The following is a 16,857-nucleotide window of genomic DNA, read 5'->3' on the forward strand; positions in this document are numbered from 1 at the left end:
AATCAACCCAAAACTAGCTGTGTTTCTTGGTACCAACAACGAAAATGTAGAAACAAGAAGAATGCAATACCATTTACAGTTGCTCCAAAAAATACATAGAGGAGTTCCCGTCGTGGCTCAGTGGTTAACAAATCCAACGAGGAACCATGAGGTTGCGGGTTTGATTCCTGGCCTTGCTCAGTGGATTGAGGATCCGGCGTTGCCGTGAGCTGTTGTGCTGGTTGCAGACGTGGCTTGGATCCCGTGTTGCTGTGGCTGTGGAGTAGGCCAGTGGCTAAGGCTCTGATTGGACCCCTAGCCTGGGAATTTCCATATGCCATGGAGTGGCCCTAGAAAAGGCAAGAACACACACACACAATGCTTAGGTATAAATCTAGCAAAACACCAATAGGATCTATATGCTGAAAACAGGAAACACCTGTGAAAGAAGTCAAAGAACCCCTGGGTGAGTCCCCATGGAGAGACTGTCCATGGGCTGGAAAACTTAACAGACCAACGATGCCAGCTCTCCCCAAATTGATCTATAGTTTTAATGCAGTTCCTGCCAAAGCATTTTTGGTAGACATAGACAAGCTTGTCACAACATTTATGTGGCATGTAAGGGCCCTAGGATAGCCACGGTCATTTGCAGAAAGAAGAGTGGGGTGGGAGGAATCCGTCATTCTTCCGGTGTCACAGGTTTGCTCTGTGACCACGGTACTTAAGATGGCACTGGCAGAGGGGTAGACGTAGATCAGAGGGTCCAGAAATAAACCAGCGCTAGTGTTCCCAGCTGATGCTTCACACAGGTGCAAATGCCAATCGATAAAAGGTCTGTGGCTTTTTCGACAAGTGATGTAGCGACTGGACATCCAGGGACGAAAACATGAGCCTCAATGTGACTTTCGCACCTCATACAAAACTAACTCAAGATGGGTCTTGGGTTTAATTGTAAATTAAAACTATAAAGCTTTTAGGGGGAAAAAAGGCATTAAGGAGTTCCCTTGTGCACAGCAGGTGAAGGATCTGGCATCACCACAGTGGCGTGGATCACTGCTGAGGCATCGGCTCGATCCCTGGCCTGGAAACTTCTGCAGGCCACAGGCATCGCTAAAAGAGAAAAAGGCATTGAATAAAACCTCCAGAACCTAGGAGCAGGGGGAGAATTCTTGGCTATGACGTCAAGAGCATAGTACATGAAATGGAAAATGGGTAAATTAGATCTCACCAAAATAAAAGTTTTGCTCTGTGAGAAACCCTGAGAGGATGAAAAGGCACACGGTGGGGGTGGGGTGGGGGTACCTGCCAAGGACGTATATGACGAAGTGCTGGCATCTAGAACACATAAATCTCAAGACTGAACCTAAGACTCCATTAGAAATTGGGCAAAAGACATGAACAGACTTTTCACTGAAGAAGACCTACAGATGGCCGATAAATAACATGAAAAAAAGGCTAACATCATCAGCCATTCGCGAAACGTAACTTGAGCCCACCGTGAGGGACCGCTGTCCGCTAAGTCGGAAAGGCCAAATGGAAAGAGTGGCAACCCCAAATGCTGGAGGAGATTGCAGGGGTGAACAGCTACACAAAGTGTGGGGCGTTCATACCACGGAACACTGGTCAGCAGTAAAAGCTGATGAACTGTTGATCCATGCAGCAGCCTGGCGGACCTCCGAAGAATTACGCTGAATGGAAAAAGCCAACCTCAAAAGATTGCATACAGTCTAATTCTGCTGGTGTTACAACCCTAAAGTAACAAAACTGTGGAGATCGAGAAAAGATTTGTGGACACAGAGGCTAGGAAATGGGGTGTGTGTGATGGGACCGTTAACGTATCTTGGTGGCGGTGGCGGTCCACAAAGCTGCGCGGGCGATAACACTGCATAGAGCTGCGTGTGTAGGTGCACACACACACACACAAATGTGCATGCACATGGGCGAATGCCTGTATAACTGGTAGAGGCATGTGGATTGCAGCAAAGCCAGCACCCATGGTGGGGGCTGTCCCCTGGTCATGAGGATGGTGGTGTTGGGAAAACAGGTGCAGTGTGCTCAGAACCCCCTTCTAGCTTTCTTTGTGGTGGTGTTTTGTTTTTTTAGTTAAATAAATGTATTTGTAGGAGAAAAACATCTGAACCTCAGGTCCACTGTGCCCCACAATAATCCAACAATAGCCGTAACTCCTTCTGGCAGTACTCTCATGAGGGCTGCCGGAGAAAGTCCACCTGGAGCGTCAGCTGAGCATTCATCCGAATTCACAAGGCCCCCTAACCTGAGTATTACGCCATACATCATGACCGCGATACAGTAATAAAAATACAATATCAAATACTCACTACTCTGTGAGCTATGGCTACAATATAAACAATTTAGGCCCTTTTTTAAAATTGAAAAAAATATTTCTTTTCTTTTTTTTTTTTTTTTTTTGCTATTTCTTGGGCCGCTCCCGCGGCATATGGAGGTTCCCAGGCTAGGGGTTGAATTGGAGCTGCAGCCACCGACCTACGCCAGAGCCACAGCAACGCTGGATCCGCGCCGCGTCTGCAACCTACACCACAGCTCACGGCAACGCCGGATCGTTAACCCACTGAGCAAGGGCAGGGACCGAACCCGCAACCTCATGGTTCCTAGTCGGATTCGTTCACCACTGCGCCACAACGGGAACTCCGAAAAAAATATTTCTGTGGTAGCTTTATTTCAAGCGTTTCAGTTAGATACAGCTTTATCTATTTTCACTCACGATAGATTGCAAAAGAATGCCTTCTTAAGTATCTGTAGATGAAACATATTACTTGTTTAAATGTTTGTGCTCCGAGGCATACTTCACCAGGTATGAGCTCTGATGAGAGAATGAAACTGCTGTGGCAAAATCCTGGCTGATGATCAAGATTTGGATAGGTTTTATGTTTGTTTAAAAAAACTGAGGTTAGGGAAAAAAGAAGTGAGGGCATAAAGAGAAGCAACAGTATTCTTTTTCGATGAAGCAGCCTAATTCCAGAGAACGGGCTTTCCATGTTGAATTCAAAGTGTGTGGTCCCCAAGCTGAATTCTTTCCAGTCCAGGGAGCTGCCTGTGGCTAAGGCAACACGTAACGATGACGTGAGTTGAGAGGAGAGTGTCACCTGACCACAGGGATGGTCACGGAGAAGACACGTTCCCAGAGGTCCTCGGGCCACACAGAGGCAAAGGGCAGCCGGACCAGTCGACGCAAAGGAGAAACGCGCTCACCGGGCTGCACACGTAGAGCTTCTAGGAGGGTTGACCGTTCTTGACAAAGGTTCCTGGTTGTAGTTTCCAAAATCTGCCTTCCCCACCCTCTGTGACTGTTCTGTTTCTGCTTTAACTTGATTCCAAGGATTTCAGCAGCAACTTTCTGAGAACACAGGAAAACAGAGGCTCCTGTCTTTGCTGAGACAACGTGGCTACTAAAACCATTTTCCTGGCAAAACCTTAAGTGTTTTTCAGGTCTTACTGTTCACATATGCTCCAAATCAATTTTATTGCCTACCAAGGCAACCAGTGGCTGAGTTTCCGACTCCTCACTCACTTTCTGCACCACAGAATACCAATCTTCTGAGTTCTCGAAGCTCTGATAATTTGTAATATCACCTACCAGGAGGAGTCCCTGTGCTCCGCAGATCTACTTACCCAGCATCTTGCCTCCAGTTGTCTGTCCTCCCAAGTCTCAAACTGGAAGAGTAAGAGTCCAGTTTCCTGGCAATGTTATCCTTCTCAAAAAGAAAGCCAGTCCTAGAGTCCATTTGTGCTGTTTCCCAAAAGTTTCTTGAGCAAAACACGCAGCTAAGGAGGGCTTCCCGGAGGTGCCGTCCCCCAGCACGCCAATTTTCAGTTGTTGCTGGTGCTGGCTCTCCTCCTTGGAGTCCGACAGGGTGTTCCAGGAAGCAGGCCCACCTCCCATCTTCTCCCACTGTGGCTGAAGGAGCCAGGAAGGGAAGGGGCCTCAGGGGCGGGGAAGAGGAGGAAGGGCGGCTGTGGAGGGCAGGACCCCCGCTGGAGCTGGAGCCGGGTGAATCACTTGCCCAGTGCCGTCTTGCCCGCCTCCCCTCCCCTCCCTTCTAGTTTTCTTTGAAACGTCCTGTAAGTCGATAGTTGTTTCAAAATTAAAATTTTAAAAATTGTATTCTGTGTACCAGCAACAAAGAAAAAGATTAAAATTTAACTTTAAAAATAATACTTAAAAAGATACTATTTGTGTTAGAATTAAAAAAACAAAACCAAACCTTAAATCCCTAGGAAGATGCGAGTGACTCCCTACACTGAAAACGACCAAACAGTATTGAGAAACTGCAGGACCCGTAAATGATAGAGGCTAGGTCTTGATATTGGATGGGAAGCCTCAGCATTGTAAAGATGACGGTTCTTGCCAAATTGGTCTGCAGATTTAATGCAGTACCAATAAAGTCACCCCCAATATTCTTTTGTTGAAATTGACAAGCTAATTCTAAAGTGCATCTCTCCATAGCCCCCAAGTGGGAAGGGCTAAGCAGAACCACGGCAATCTTGAAGAAAAGAACAAAGATGGAGGGCTCACTACCAGCCATCAGGATATACAAAAAGCCGTAGTCATGACAGCAGCGTGGTGCTAGTGCAGGGACAGGCAAATGGACAGTGGGGCAGAACGAGGGGTCCAGAAAGAGATGGAGATGGATGGATGATAAATAGATGGTAGACAGACGGTAGATGGATGATAGAGAGATAGATAGATGGATTGATCAATCGATCGATCGATCAATAGGCAAGATGATAGGTAGGCAGGTAGATAGACAGATAATAGACAAAGATAGATAGAAAATTTGGTTTACAAACAGGGTGACATTGTAGAAGGGAAAGCCTGGTCTTTTCAATAAATGTTGGGTGCTGGTCAGTATCACCTCCTCATAGAAAAGCATGCCTGTTGACTTGCAGCTCAGACCGTAAATAAACCTCCATTTCCGATGGATTGCAGAACAATAAAAAGTAAAACAATGCACCTTATAGAATTAAACAGGAGAATATCTTCACAGCCTTGGAACAGGCAAACATTTCTCAAATGAAAAATTAAAAACTCCCTGTGAGGGGGGGAAAGGGACAAATTGGACACTAAAATAATGTCTCTTCACCAACACATACTGCTCAAAGAATGGAAGGCGGGCCCAGAAACTAAGATGTTTGCAATCAATATAACCAAAGGGGCCATGGCCCAAATACGCAGAACTCCTGCCTATTAAGAGTAAACAGTGGCTCCGTGTATAAACAGGGGGAAGACTTGAGGTCAAGCGCCCTTCAGAAAGGGCACACCCGCAGGCACAGTAAACCACCAACTCACGAAGGTGCCCAGCAGCCTTAAAGTTGCCGTGAGCCCTTCTTTGGCAGCCCTGGAAGAAGGGCAGGTGGAGAAATGCGTGGGATAGCAAGCGTTGGCAATGATACGGAGCTGCTGAAATTCTCATGCACGCGTGTGGGGAGGCAGTCTTGCTGTTCTTACTAAGCTGGGTCGTGCATGAACCTTTGGTTGTGGGTGCGGCCTGTGTTTAAGTTGGTCAGGCCAGTACACGGCTCACGGAACTGAACGTACGTTCATGAATTAAACACGGCCAGAGGGTTACAGCAGCGCTGTGTGTGATAGACAGTATCCATGGTTCTGTCCTCAGCAGTAAAGTGTGCACAGGCAGTGTGATGTGTTTGTGGGATGGAATATCACATGTTATATGTGTAAATATCAAGGACTCACATAAACACCAGATGAATGAAAGAAGCTGAATGTGGAAGCGACCATCATGGATTCACTCATAAAAGCCTCAGAAACGTCCGCACAAGAATCTGGTCTTCGGAGTCAGGATAGAGGAGCTTTTGGGGCCAGGGCGAGAGGGGCTGCTAGCGCTTAAGCTGGGTGCCGATGATCTGATGATCTAACTGTGGTCCTTTTGTGAAAAAAAATCCAGATGGAGGCTTGTTATCTGTACACAGTTTTGGAGGTTTGCTAAATTTCATTTTAAGATTGACTTTAAAAACATAGAGGAGTTCCCTTCGGGGCTCAATGGAAATGAATCCTACTGGTATCCATGAGGAGGCGGGTTCGATCCCTGGCCTCGCTCAGTGGGTTAAGGATCCGACGTTGCCGTGAGCTGTGGCATAGTTTGTAGACGAGGTTCAGATCCCAAGTTGCCATGGCTGTGGTGTGGGCAGGTAGCTGTGGCTCCAACTCGACCCCTAGCCTGTTCCATGTGCCATGAGTGTGGCCCTAAAAAAAGCAAAAAAAATAATAATAAATAAAAAACATAGAGCACATCATAAGATGATATTTCTGCTATGCCCAAATTAGATTTTAGGATATTTAGTTGTGCTGCAGTGAAGACTGACCTAAGCTGAGAGCCTTCCGCAAAGCATCCTTGAATTCTTTGTTCCTCAGACAGTAGATCAAGGGGTTGACGATTGGAGTGAGCACGGTGTAAACTGCGGAGATGAGCTTGTTGGAGCTCCGCGAGTCGATGGCCTGGGGCCGGACATACATGAAGATCAAGGCCACGTAGAAGATGACGACCACGGTGAGGTGGGAGGCGCAGGTGGAGAAGGCGCGCCGGCGGCCCGTGGCCGAGGGCGTGCGCAGGACGGCCAGGACGATGTGCGCGTAGGAGAGCGCGGTGGCCGAGAGCGGGAACACCAGGATGATGAAGGCCAGGACGAAGTCCACCAGCTCGGCCGTCGAGAAGTCCGTGCAGGCCAGTCTGAGGATGGGCGAGATGTCGCAGAAGAAGTGGTTCAGGACGTTGGAGCCACAGAAGGTGGCGCTGGAGATGAAGTAGACCTTGATCACGGAGATGGAGAAGCCGCTGGCAAAGGAGAAGGCCACCAGGCGGGCGCACAGCCCCGCGGTCATGATGGCCGGGTAGCGCAGGGGGTGGCAGATGGCCACGTAGCGGTCGTAGGCCATGGAGGCCAGCAGCACGCACTCGGTGCACATGAGGGCGCTGAAGAAGTAGAGCTGCGTCATGCAGCCCGCGAAGGAGATGCGCCAGCGCTGCAGCAGGAAGCCGCCCAGCATCTTGGGGATGATGTCAGACACGTACCAGAGCTCCAGGGCCGACATGCAGCCCAGAAAGCAGTACATGGGCCTGTGCAGGGAGAGGCTCCTCCAGACGGTGAGGATGATGGCCAGGTTCTCCAGCAGCACCAGGAGGTAGATGAGCAGGAAGAGCAGGAAGAGCAGGCGCTGCAGCCCGGGGGCCGTGGGGAAGCCCAGCAGCACGAAGGCGCCCACCTGGGTCCCGTTCTCGCCCCTCATCCTGCTGCCTGGGCGCCCCGGGCTGCAGACCCCCGTCAGCCGGGCAGCCTGGGGAGGGTGGAGGGCGGCTGGGGAGAGAGCAGAGCTCAGCTGGGGGTGTGTCTGGTCCAAGGACGGGCGCCCGGCTCCTCACGGACCTGGCAGCCGTGGTACCGTATCTGCGGTGTTTCCCAGCAGAAAGGCCCCAAGTGCTGGCACCGAGATACCACGACAGAGGGGACCTGGGGAGAGGGGACAAGCAGGGGCTCGGTGTCCAGGGCTGAAGAGGCCGTGTGCACGGCCCATCAGGAGCCGCCGCTGGGACCAGGCCTGCTATGGCTCTGACCTGATGTCTGAGCAGAACTGTGCCTGGATCCCCCGCCACCCCTGGCAGCCCCTCCCCCCAGCACTCAGTCCCAGCCAACCAGGACAGAGGCTGCTTTTATCCATTGTCCCTACATGTCAGAGATGGCAGGGCTGCGGGCCATCTCTGCCCGCGTTGAGCCCCGGCACAGCAAGGACCTGTGGGGGAGGCCAGCGGGCATGTCCCCTCCTCCCAGAGGGACGGGCTGTCAGGGGCTGAGGAGCCACCACAGGTGAGCCAGGGTCTCTCGGTCTCCGGTCGCTGTGACCTGCTGCTCCCCCTCAACCCATGCCCACCCCCACTAGGGTCACTGTCACACCAACACACTCATAGGCACAGAAACGCACAGACATGTTCACACAACGCTCTTACACGCTCACCCACCGTACAGACCCTCAGACACACGCACACTCCTCGTGGCCGCCGCTCCCGGCCTGAGCCCACAGCAGCGGGGCCGGGACGCTTGAGGCTCGGGGCCTGTGGCCAGTAGAAGGCCCCGCGGAAGGGCAGCCACTGGCCTGCCGTGGCTGGAGGAGGGAGCAGGGGTCACAGATCCAGAAGCGTCCTCCCAGCCACCGGGGGGAAATGGCAGGGACTCTGCAGGAGGTCAGGGACCAGCCAACAGGGAGCATTTCCAAACCGGGGTGAGGGCTGCGGTTCTGCTCGCAGGAGACCACAGGACGGGCTGGGGGCTGCGGCCTGGCCTCTGCTGGCACGGGGTCAGTCCCCTGGTCACCTGGGCAGGCTGTCGCCAGGGAGGCGAGCAGGGGGCACCTGTGCTAAGGCAGCTGTCTGGGCGTCAGATCCACTGGGCGGCTGCAGGGGGCCAAGGCCCACGTCCCACCAGGCACCCAGGACCGCGCTGGCAGGAGGGTGGAGGTGGCGGGCCTGAGGGCCTCTCGGGAACTGACCACGAGGCGGCCCCAAGGACAGGTCGCGCCCTGAGCTGCAAACCTGGTGCCTTCCTGGCCCACGACACAGACCTCTGCCACCTGCTGCCACTGCCCTCCTCCCCCGACCTGCCCTGCCCCTGGCACCTCGCTCAGCCTCCTGCCCCTGGGTGACACCTGGGCCTCACTCCACCTCAGGGATCTCCGAGGAGGAAGTGGGGACCCGGCTCCCCGGGTACCGACAGACGTCAGTGGCTTGCACAGCGGGTGCCTGGCAGCCCCGCACCTGTGCTGTCCAGAGGGCCCCAGTGGGGGCAGCGGTGACGGGACTCACTGAAACGAGTCCAGGCGCACAATTGATCTTTGGCTTTGTCCATGCCGACGATGTCACAAGAGAGGATGCCAGCTGCCCTGAGCCTGCTGGGAGGCCACGGGGTCTCTGGGGACCAGGCGTTTCCTGGCCTCTGTCTCCGGCCGCCCCCGCCTGGGAAGGTGCGTTTGTCTCGCTGGGCCGGCTCTCAGGGGTGACTCGGATTTCAGGATGTCACGAGTGCCTTGCCTCCTTCTTGCTGTCCCGTTTTTCTTGGACTGGAGATGCTTCTGGAGCCCCCGCTGGGGGCTGTCCCTGTGGCGCTTCCGTTCCCCGAGGAGGCGGTAGACTCAGAGACCCGGCCGAGAGGCAGGGAATCTGGGAGACGGCCCTGTGACGGGTCAGGACACACGGCCTCCGCCTGGCATCTTGGCATATTGAATATTTTCAGTGGGGGGAGTTTGAGCAAATGGCAGAGGCAGGAAGGTCACTGTGACTGTCCCCCCACCCCGTGCATCGGCGGGTAAGACCCTCTGGGGAGGTGGGCGCTCCCCACGTCCCGGGGGAAGGAAAGGGGCCGCTTTGCCTCTGGGCAGGAGGGTGCTGCGAAGGTCCCCCCAGGCCTGGCTAAGGTCCCCGGCTCAGCCCAGGCCCCTCAGACTCCTCGCCCCTCTGAACCCGCTCCGGACAGCCTAAAAACGCCCCGGCTCAGCCATTTCTTCAGACCTCTTTTCCTTACTGGGGCCCCGGGGTTTCATCAAATGTGCATTAAATACATCTACATGCTCTTCTCCTGCTCTTTCCTGTCTTTGTGCCTCTGACTTCAGACCCAGCCAGGAACCCTAGAGGGCCCCTGAGAGGGACAACAATTTCCCTCCACCGTCCCGTGGCCCGAGGGGGTGTGGCAGGGTCGGGGCCCTCGGAGGGAAGTCAGATGAGGCCATGAGGAGGGCTCGGGCCATGGGGGAGCAGCGCTTCCAGAGGAGGGAAGAGTGGGCGCCACGGCCGGAGACGGGGAGGTGACTGGGTCCCTGGCAGGAAGAAGGCCGCTGGGCAGGGGGCAGGCAGTGAGTCTCGTCACATGACCCAGCCGTTTCCACACGCGGTCTGCACACACAGGATCGGAGCAGCCTCATTCATAACTGCCAAACATTGGACGCAACCAAGACGCCTTTCAGTAGCTGAGCGGATGAACCCTGATACACACTCTCACGCCGTGGGAGATTCATGGGCAAAAAGGAGAAGCGAGAGAGCAAGCCCCCGATTCTGAGACCCAGGTTTTTGGCCCAGATGCTTATCACGGACAACACAGGAGGTGCAGAAGGGGACCACAGGTAGCCAGCAATCCGGGGGTGTGCTTTGGGGCAGGGTAGGGCACTGGCTGGATGTCCTAGTGGGAGCTCCTGGGTGGTTGGCTGTTGGAGTCTGGAGTAGAGGGGAGAGGGCTGGGCTGGAAAAGAAATTCCGAAAAGGAGTTGCCTCAGGGCACAGCCTTGCCCGGGAGACTGTTCTCCTCCACCAAGGCCGGGCTTTGTGGGAGAAGCCAGCTCACCCTCGGGGCCGACACAGCCGAGAGCACACAGCTCCGAGGTGAGGCCGGACTTCAGGAGGCTCAATGTTTACTCTAGGGTTTCAACCCAAACCCACTGTCTCCTTGCCTCCAAGCGCAGCGAGGACCCTGCCCTGGGAGGGGTCCCGACCGCCAAGCCTGATGCGGCCAGGGGCCTGCCCCGCGTCCCTGTCCCCACTGAGGGCCTGCCGGGGGCGGGGGGTGCAAGCCCCCACTCCTCGGACAGGTTGGGTCCCCTGGAGGCTCTGGCCTCTGCTCCCCTCCTAGGATGGTGGGGGCTCCGAGGCGTCGGTGACGATTATTTGGACCGTGTAACGGATCCCTAGTGAGTTGGGGAATTAACACTGGATGGGCTGGTTACGTGGAAACTTGGGTTCACTTACAAATTCAGGACCCTCATGGCTTGTTTTCACATGCACTCAGGACCGCGGCTGTATTTTCGAAGTCAACTTTCGATTTGGGAGTAGTGTCAGGCTTGCAGACGAGGGGCAAGCCAGTGCAGACTCTCCCTGCAGCTGCTCCGAGGTCACATCCGCCACCGGCTTCATGCTCAGCACGTCCACGGGATGAACAGTGGTGCATTGCTGCCGGCGGGCCCCCAGTCCGCCTGTGGAGTCGGTCTTGCTTTCCTCTCGTGTCCTTCGTCCAGTCCTGGGTCCCAGGCTCTTTTGAGACCGGCTGCATTTTCGGCTCCGTTGCTCCCCCGGCGCCTCCCCGCACAGGCTCCGCGGGTTGGCGGAGGCAGCCGGTGTCCTGTCCTGGGAAGCAGGTCCCCCAGGGGCCGCGGAGAGAAGGTGTTCACCCGGCCGGCGAATGCCACCTCCAGTTCTCAGGAGAACCAGAGCGGGGAGGGAAGACCCCCTTCTCAGAGAGGATGCATTTTAGGGCCTATCAGGGGGCAGCGCTGCAGTGTTTCCCTGACTCCACCTGCACCCTCAGCTTCCCTCATACCTGGCAGACCCCCTGGACAGCACCTGAGATACGATGGGGGCAGGTGTCCTCTGATCTGCTGGGTCTGGATGGGAATGATGTTAGAAAGTCGGGCTCAGCGCAGTACCCGTGGTGTGTACTCAGCACAGTACCCATAAGTGTCTACTCAGCACAGTACCCATAGGTATGAGGGCCATTAATGGAGCACCCTTGAGGCTTGGTGATGGGCTGCAGAGGGGAGTCCTGCACAGCCCTTGCCTCAAATCGGTTGTGTGCAGGCATGCATGGTTGGGGGTGTCACACACACACACACACACACACACATACACACACACACTCCCTCCACCAGATGCAAGGTAAATGCATTGCTCTAAAGTCACAGCACAGCCAGTCAGGCGCCAGCATGGAAAGTGCTGGGGCCCACCTGGGGTCCTGGAAACCTCACTATGAGTGGCTTCTCCCCGTGTCTGGCGACTCCCCGGCTGGCCTCAGGGACATGCTCTGGAGAAGCGGGCCACCTGGGCAGCTGGGAGGCACGGTCGTGGTGTTTTCAGCTGGAGCATGAGGACTCCAGGGTCCAATTACCCCCGACAGACAGGCGACGCTGCCCACACAGCCAATTAGCAGTTCCTCCTGCCTCTGGGGTCAGCCAAGGGCAAGTCTGTGGGGCCCACAGCCGTGGCCCTGGTCCAGCTCCCCACCACGCCCCTCGGTGGCCACATCCTGTGCTCCTGGCTGGAGGAGCCACTATCCCTGGCTCGGAGGGAGGAGGGACTGTGGGCTGACTGTGCTCCAAGCGGGTGCAGGCCAAAGCCAGAGCCACCGGGTGGCTGTGTATCGGCCACACGGCGTGTGGACCGAGGGGACGCAGGTCAGGTCCTGGTCCCCACAGCTCGGAATCGCAGCAGTGTCCAGCCCCAGAAGGACGGGCTCGTCGGGGCCAGCACGGCCCCTGCCATTGGGCCTGGGTCTCCTCCCCTCTGGTCTCATTCGACTCTCGCCTCTTCCGATGCCGCTGGACCCCCAGCCCCACACGGGGGCCTGCCCCCTCCTCCTGAGGGCTTTGGTTCCTGTGGCCTCTGGAACGTTCTTCATGACAGCACTTTCTCCCCAGGGCTACCCCATTCTCTTTCCTGTGGGTTTAGTGTCCTGGACCCGGAGTAACACACTCCCACGGCTTCAAACAACAGAATTTATTCTAAAAGTCCCAAATCACACGTGGGACTGCTGAGCTCCTCCCGAGGCTGCGGGGAGGGTCCTTGCTGCCCCTTCCAGCCGCCGGGGACTCCAGACGTCCCCTCGCCCCCGCCCCCATCTCTGCCTCTGGGGTCACACGGCACCCTCGGCTGTGCTCAGCCTCCTCTGTGTGTCCCCACCTGGACGAGCCGCAGTGACCCCCCATCTCCAGGTTCTTCACCTGATCACGTCTGCAAGGACCCGGGTCACATTCGCGGGCTCCAGGGACCACGGGGGGTAACTCCCGCTGCGCTTTTCCCTCTCCCATGTGTCCCTGGCCTCCCCTCTGCACGTTCAGCTTCGTTATTCTGTGTGTGTCTCCACCCTCGATGGAACATAAGCGGCACAAGGGCTGGGTTTGGTCTGTTTGGTTCAGCATCAGACCTCGGCTGCCTGGATTCGGGTCTGGCACCGAGCGAGCGCTTGGCCAGGCGAATGAATGAGCGGGTGCATGAAGGAACGCCCGAGTGAGCCAGCTGTGCGCAGAGGAGGCTGTGGACGGAGGAGGTTCCCGGGAGAGGGAAACTGTCGCTGGCTCAGCCACCAGACGGGAGGGAAACAGGCTCTCGGAACCCTGTGCGAGGCCCTGGCAGGCACATGGCCGGGTCCCTGGCTGGTGGAGCAGCAGGAGGCAGGGTCTCCTGGCCCCCTGCCCCTCTGCTACGTCCTACAGGGCCCTGGGGTCTGACTGAGCAGAGCGAATGGGGCACGGAGATCAGTCACTTCCCGTGGAGGAGGAGAACCTGGGGGCCTCGGTCCATCTCCCCTCTGGGTGCCGACCTCCACCTGCCTCTCACGCCTCCTTTCGTGCATGCCAGGCGTCAGCCCCGAAGTGCGGCCACCACACAGAGCTGCCTTTGGGACCCTGCAGGCGCTGGCACTGCCCGGAGCCCCTCCTCTCCAACCCTCCTGCAGGGGGCCCCCTGGGTTTGCCCCCCACTCTGGCTTCATTAGGCCACTGCACGCCCCTGCACCTGTCCCAGTGCTGTCCCTGTCCACTGTCCCCAGGGGCCACCACAGCCGGCTGAGTCTCCCTCGTTTTGTGTCTCAGGTATTGACCTCGGGCCGGGCGTGGGGGGATGGCCAGCAAATGACCCAAACCAGAGCAAGTGCATGTGGCTGGAGGGACTAGAACTGATGTACAGAGGTGGAAGGTGGGGTCCCGGCAGCACCGCAGACCTGCTCAGGTGCCCGGCTCCACTGCGGGACGCTCTCCTGGCCTTTGCGCCTGGCCGGTTTGAGTCTGATCCCTATGGTGACCAGCAGGGGGCAAAGGGCCCTGTGCAGCTGGACAGCGGCTGGACTCCGTGGGGCTGATGGGCAGGGATCCCCTGGGGCGGGTGGGGGGAGGCGAGGGGGAAGCGGGGGTCTGTCCCAGTCCCAGGCCGCGTCAGACAGAGAGAGGTGGTCTGTGCTGCAGCAGCCCCGTGGTCCCCACGGCCCCTCCCCCCTTCAAGTCCCCAAACCCCGCCCTGATCCCGTGGGAACCTGCTCAGATCTTCTCTTGTCATTCCCAACTGTCCTACACACTGCTGTTTGAGCGCTGGAGCCGATCAGTGGCGTCTGGAAACCTGTCTAATGCTGTAAGGGCCTCCGCACACACTGGAGCCACATCCTGAGATGCTGACCCGGTGCCCCAGTGCTGACTCGGTGCTTTTGCCCCTGAAGGTCACTCCTCCTAAGATGCCAGCTCCTCTCCCCGATCTTGGGCAGGGCTCCTGGCACTCAGGCTGGGGTGTAGGGCCCGTGGTCACTCCTTGCAGAAGGCTGGAACCTGGTTTTTACGCCTTGGGGCATTTGTTCCCCACGTCTGTGGACTGCCCAGCAGGCACCACGCTGGGCTCTGAGGGGCTCCAGATGCGGTTCCCTCCTTCCGGGACACCTGCTCCTGCGGTGCAGGTCCACCAGGGTCAGCTCCCATGTGAATACAACCCTTCTCTCTGCAGCTGACGGATGGGGGCGGGGGTTCATGCGCAGGAAAAGGAGGGGCTGGAGTCCAGCCCCGGACTGAGAGCAGAAGGTTTGAGTGTTGAAACCCAGTCTAAGGTCCCTGCAAGTCCCACGCACTTTGCTCCGAGGACACTTGGGGCTCAGGTACCCATAGAGCTCAAGGGCTCAGTTCTTTAAAATGCTGCACCATACTGAGGACTCTAGAAGCCTTTTGCTGTTTCCTGAAATGTGCAAGGTAATTCAAAGCCAAGGGAAAATCCCCAGCTCTTCCTTGCTCACACACGACAGGCAGAAAAGAGCGGCATTCCCACACCCACACCCACACCTAGATTCTAACATCTGTGAGCCGAGGGAGAAAAATAGATGTGGAAGCAAGGGTCAAAATAAGAGAAGCCCTGCAAGACGGCAAGGCGCCTGCATCGTCACAACTCCAATGGTCTCATCAGAGAGGAGGCGTGTGTTTAAACGTTTCCATGAGCAGAAGGCAAATGGTGCCTATGGTGGAGCTTGGCCAAAGCCCAGAGCCTTCCTCAAAGCATCCTTGAATTCTTTGTTCCTCAGACAGTAGATCAAGGGGTTCAAAATGGGGGTGAGGACAGTGTAAAAAACAGAGATGAGCTTGTTGGAGCTCCGCGAGTCGATGGCCTGGGGCCGGACATACATGAAGATCAAGGCCATATAGAAGATGACGACCACGGTGAGGTGGGAGGCGCAGGTGGAGAAGGCGCGCCGGCGGCCCGTGGCCGAGGGCGTGCGCAGGACGGCCAGGACGATGTGCGCGTAGGAGAGCGCGGTGGCCGAGAGCGGGAACACCAGGATGATGAAGGCCAGGACGAAGTCCACCAGCTCGGCCGTCGAGAAGTCCGTGCAGGCCAGTCTGAGGATGGGCGAGATGTCGCAGAAGAAGTGGTTCAGGACGTTGGAGCCACAGAAGGTGGCGCTGGAGATGAAGTAGACCTTGATCACGGAGATGGAGAAGCCGCTGGCAAAGGAGAAGGCCACCAGGCGGGCGCACAGCCCCGCGGTCATGATGGCCGGGTAGCGCAGGGGGTGGCAGATGGCCACGTAGCGGTCGTAGGCCATGGAGGCCAGCAGCACGCACTCGGTGCACATGAGGGCGCTGAAGAAGTAGAGCTGCGTCATGCAGCCCGCGAAGGAGATGCGCCAGCGCTGCAGCAGGAAGCCGCCCAGCATCTTGGGGATGATGTCAGACACGTACCAGAGCTCCAGGGCCGACATGCAGCCCAGAAAGCAGTACATGGGCCTGTGCAGGGAGAGGCTCCTCCAGACGGTGAGGATGATGGCCAGGTTCTCCAGCAGCACCAGGAGGTAGATGAGCAGGAAGAGCAGGAAGAGCAGGCGCTGCAGCCCGGGGGCCGTGGGGAAGCCCAGCAGCACGAAGGCGCCCACCTGGGTCCCGTTCTCGCCCCTCATCCTGCTGCCTGGGCGCCCCGGGCTGCAGACCCCCGTCAGCCGGGCAGCCTGGGGAGGGTGGAGGGCGGCTGGGGAGAGAGCAGAGCTCAGCTGGGGGTGTGTCTGGTCCAAGGACGGGCTCCTTCCGCACCAGGGCAGCAGACACCGTCCCCCAGTTGAGCCCTTACCATCCGCATGTGAAAGCTCTGGGTCTCCGGGGGACCCGTCACCCTGAGTACCCTGCCCCCTCCTCTCCCAGGGGCGTCTCGAAACCGTCTGTTTTCGCAGCCTGGACTTTTCCAGGGAATGTAGGACAGCAAAGGACGCCCCACAGTCTCTGCTGCCAGGATCGCCTGAATTCGAAGATAATTGGCCTTTCGCGTGGTTTCAGAGAGGACTTTGCAAGAGGAAGGGACACTGGCTGGGCCCAGGGGGTCCTGAAGAGCCAGACCCCAGACTCAGGCTCTCTTCAGGGAGAGCAGCAGGAGCCCCCAGGCCAAGCAGGGAGAGGGGTCACCTTTCCACCCTGGTGCCATCTTAAGGCCCCTTCAAATATGGTAAAAGAATAATAAAATAAACCCCTGCAGCATCAAAGAGATCCAGAGGGGACATCAGCCAGGGAGGGGTGTCAACCAGATTCTGGATGAGAGAAAGCACAGGGCAGAGAGGGCCGGGGCAGCAGAGTGGAGGCTTGTAGAATGTTCTCCAGGGCCTGTGACTGGGGGAGAAGCCACCTGCCAGGTGCCTGTCAGGCATGACGGGGGAGTGACAGGGGCATGAAAACAGGGCCCCTCCATGCAGGGTTTCGGACGGTCTGGTGGCTGCCCAGGCCCACCCACTCCGTGCCAAAGGTGGGTCCCCAGAGCCCTCTCCATGGCATAAAGGGCCGTCTAGTGCTCATCGCGCGCCAGGTCTATTCACGGATCACCCCGCAATCGTCACCACAGCCCT

The 16,857-nt window shown here is 56.9% G+C and overlaps 2 protein-coding genes and 1 pseudogene across 2 annotated transcripts; all 3 read right to left on the minus strand.

The window, feature by feature from the left end:
- Nucleotides 1–3,081: 3,081 nt before the first annotated feature.
- On the minus strand, nt 3,082–3,901 carry LOC100522905 (ras-related protein Rab-28 pseudogene; annotated as a pseudogene).
- Nucleotides 3,902–6,316: 2,415 nt separating this feature from the next.
- OR6B2 (olfactory receptor family 6 subfamily B member 2) lies at nt 6,317–7,562 on the minus strand. Its single transcript, XM_003133786.3, has one exon. The coding sequence runs from the start codon at nt 7,262–7,264 to the stop codon at nt 6,317–6,319; it is 948 nt and encodes a 315-aa protein (XP_003133834.3). The 5' UTR covers nt 7,265–7,562.
- A 7,414-nt stretch (nt 7,563–14,976) lies between these two features.
- On the minus strand, nt 14,977–15,927 carry LOC100625810 (olfactory receptor 6B3-like). Its single transcript, XM_003359708.3, has one exon. The coding sequence runs from the start codon at nt 15,925–15,927 to the stop codon at nt 14,989–14,991; it is 939 nt and encodes a 312-aa protein (XP_003359756.3). The 3' UTR covers nt 14,977–14,988.
- Nucleotides 15,928–16,857: the final 930 nt, after the last annotated feature.

This window comes from Sus scrofa, chromosome 15, assembly GCF_054392235.1.
Source record: "Sus scrofa isolate SSC_HxYL_T2T_F1_AM1 chromosome 15, Sscrofa_HxYL_maternal_Yorkshire_Landrace_v2.0, whole genome shotgun sequence".
NCBI lineage: Eukaryota > Metazoa > Chordata > Mammalia > Artiodactyla > Suidae > Sus > Sus scrofa.

Coding starts and splice junctions, on each gene's coding strand:
- OR6B2 (XM_003133786.3), bottom strand. CDS start 7,264: ATGAGGGGCGAGAACGGGACCCAGGTGGGCGCCTTCGTGCTGCTGGGC.
- LOC100625810 (XM_003359708.3), bottom strand. CDS start 15,927: ATGAGGGGCGAGAACGGGACCCAGGTGGGCGCCTTCGTGCTGCTGGGC.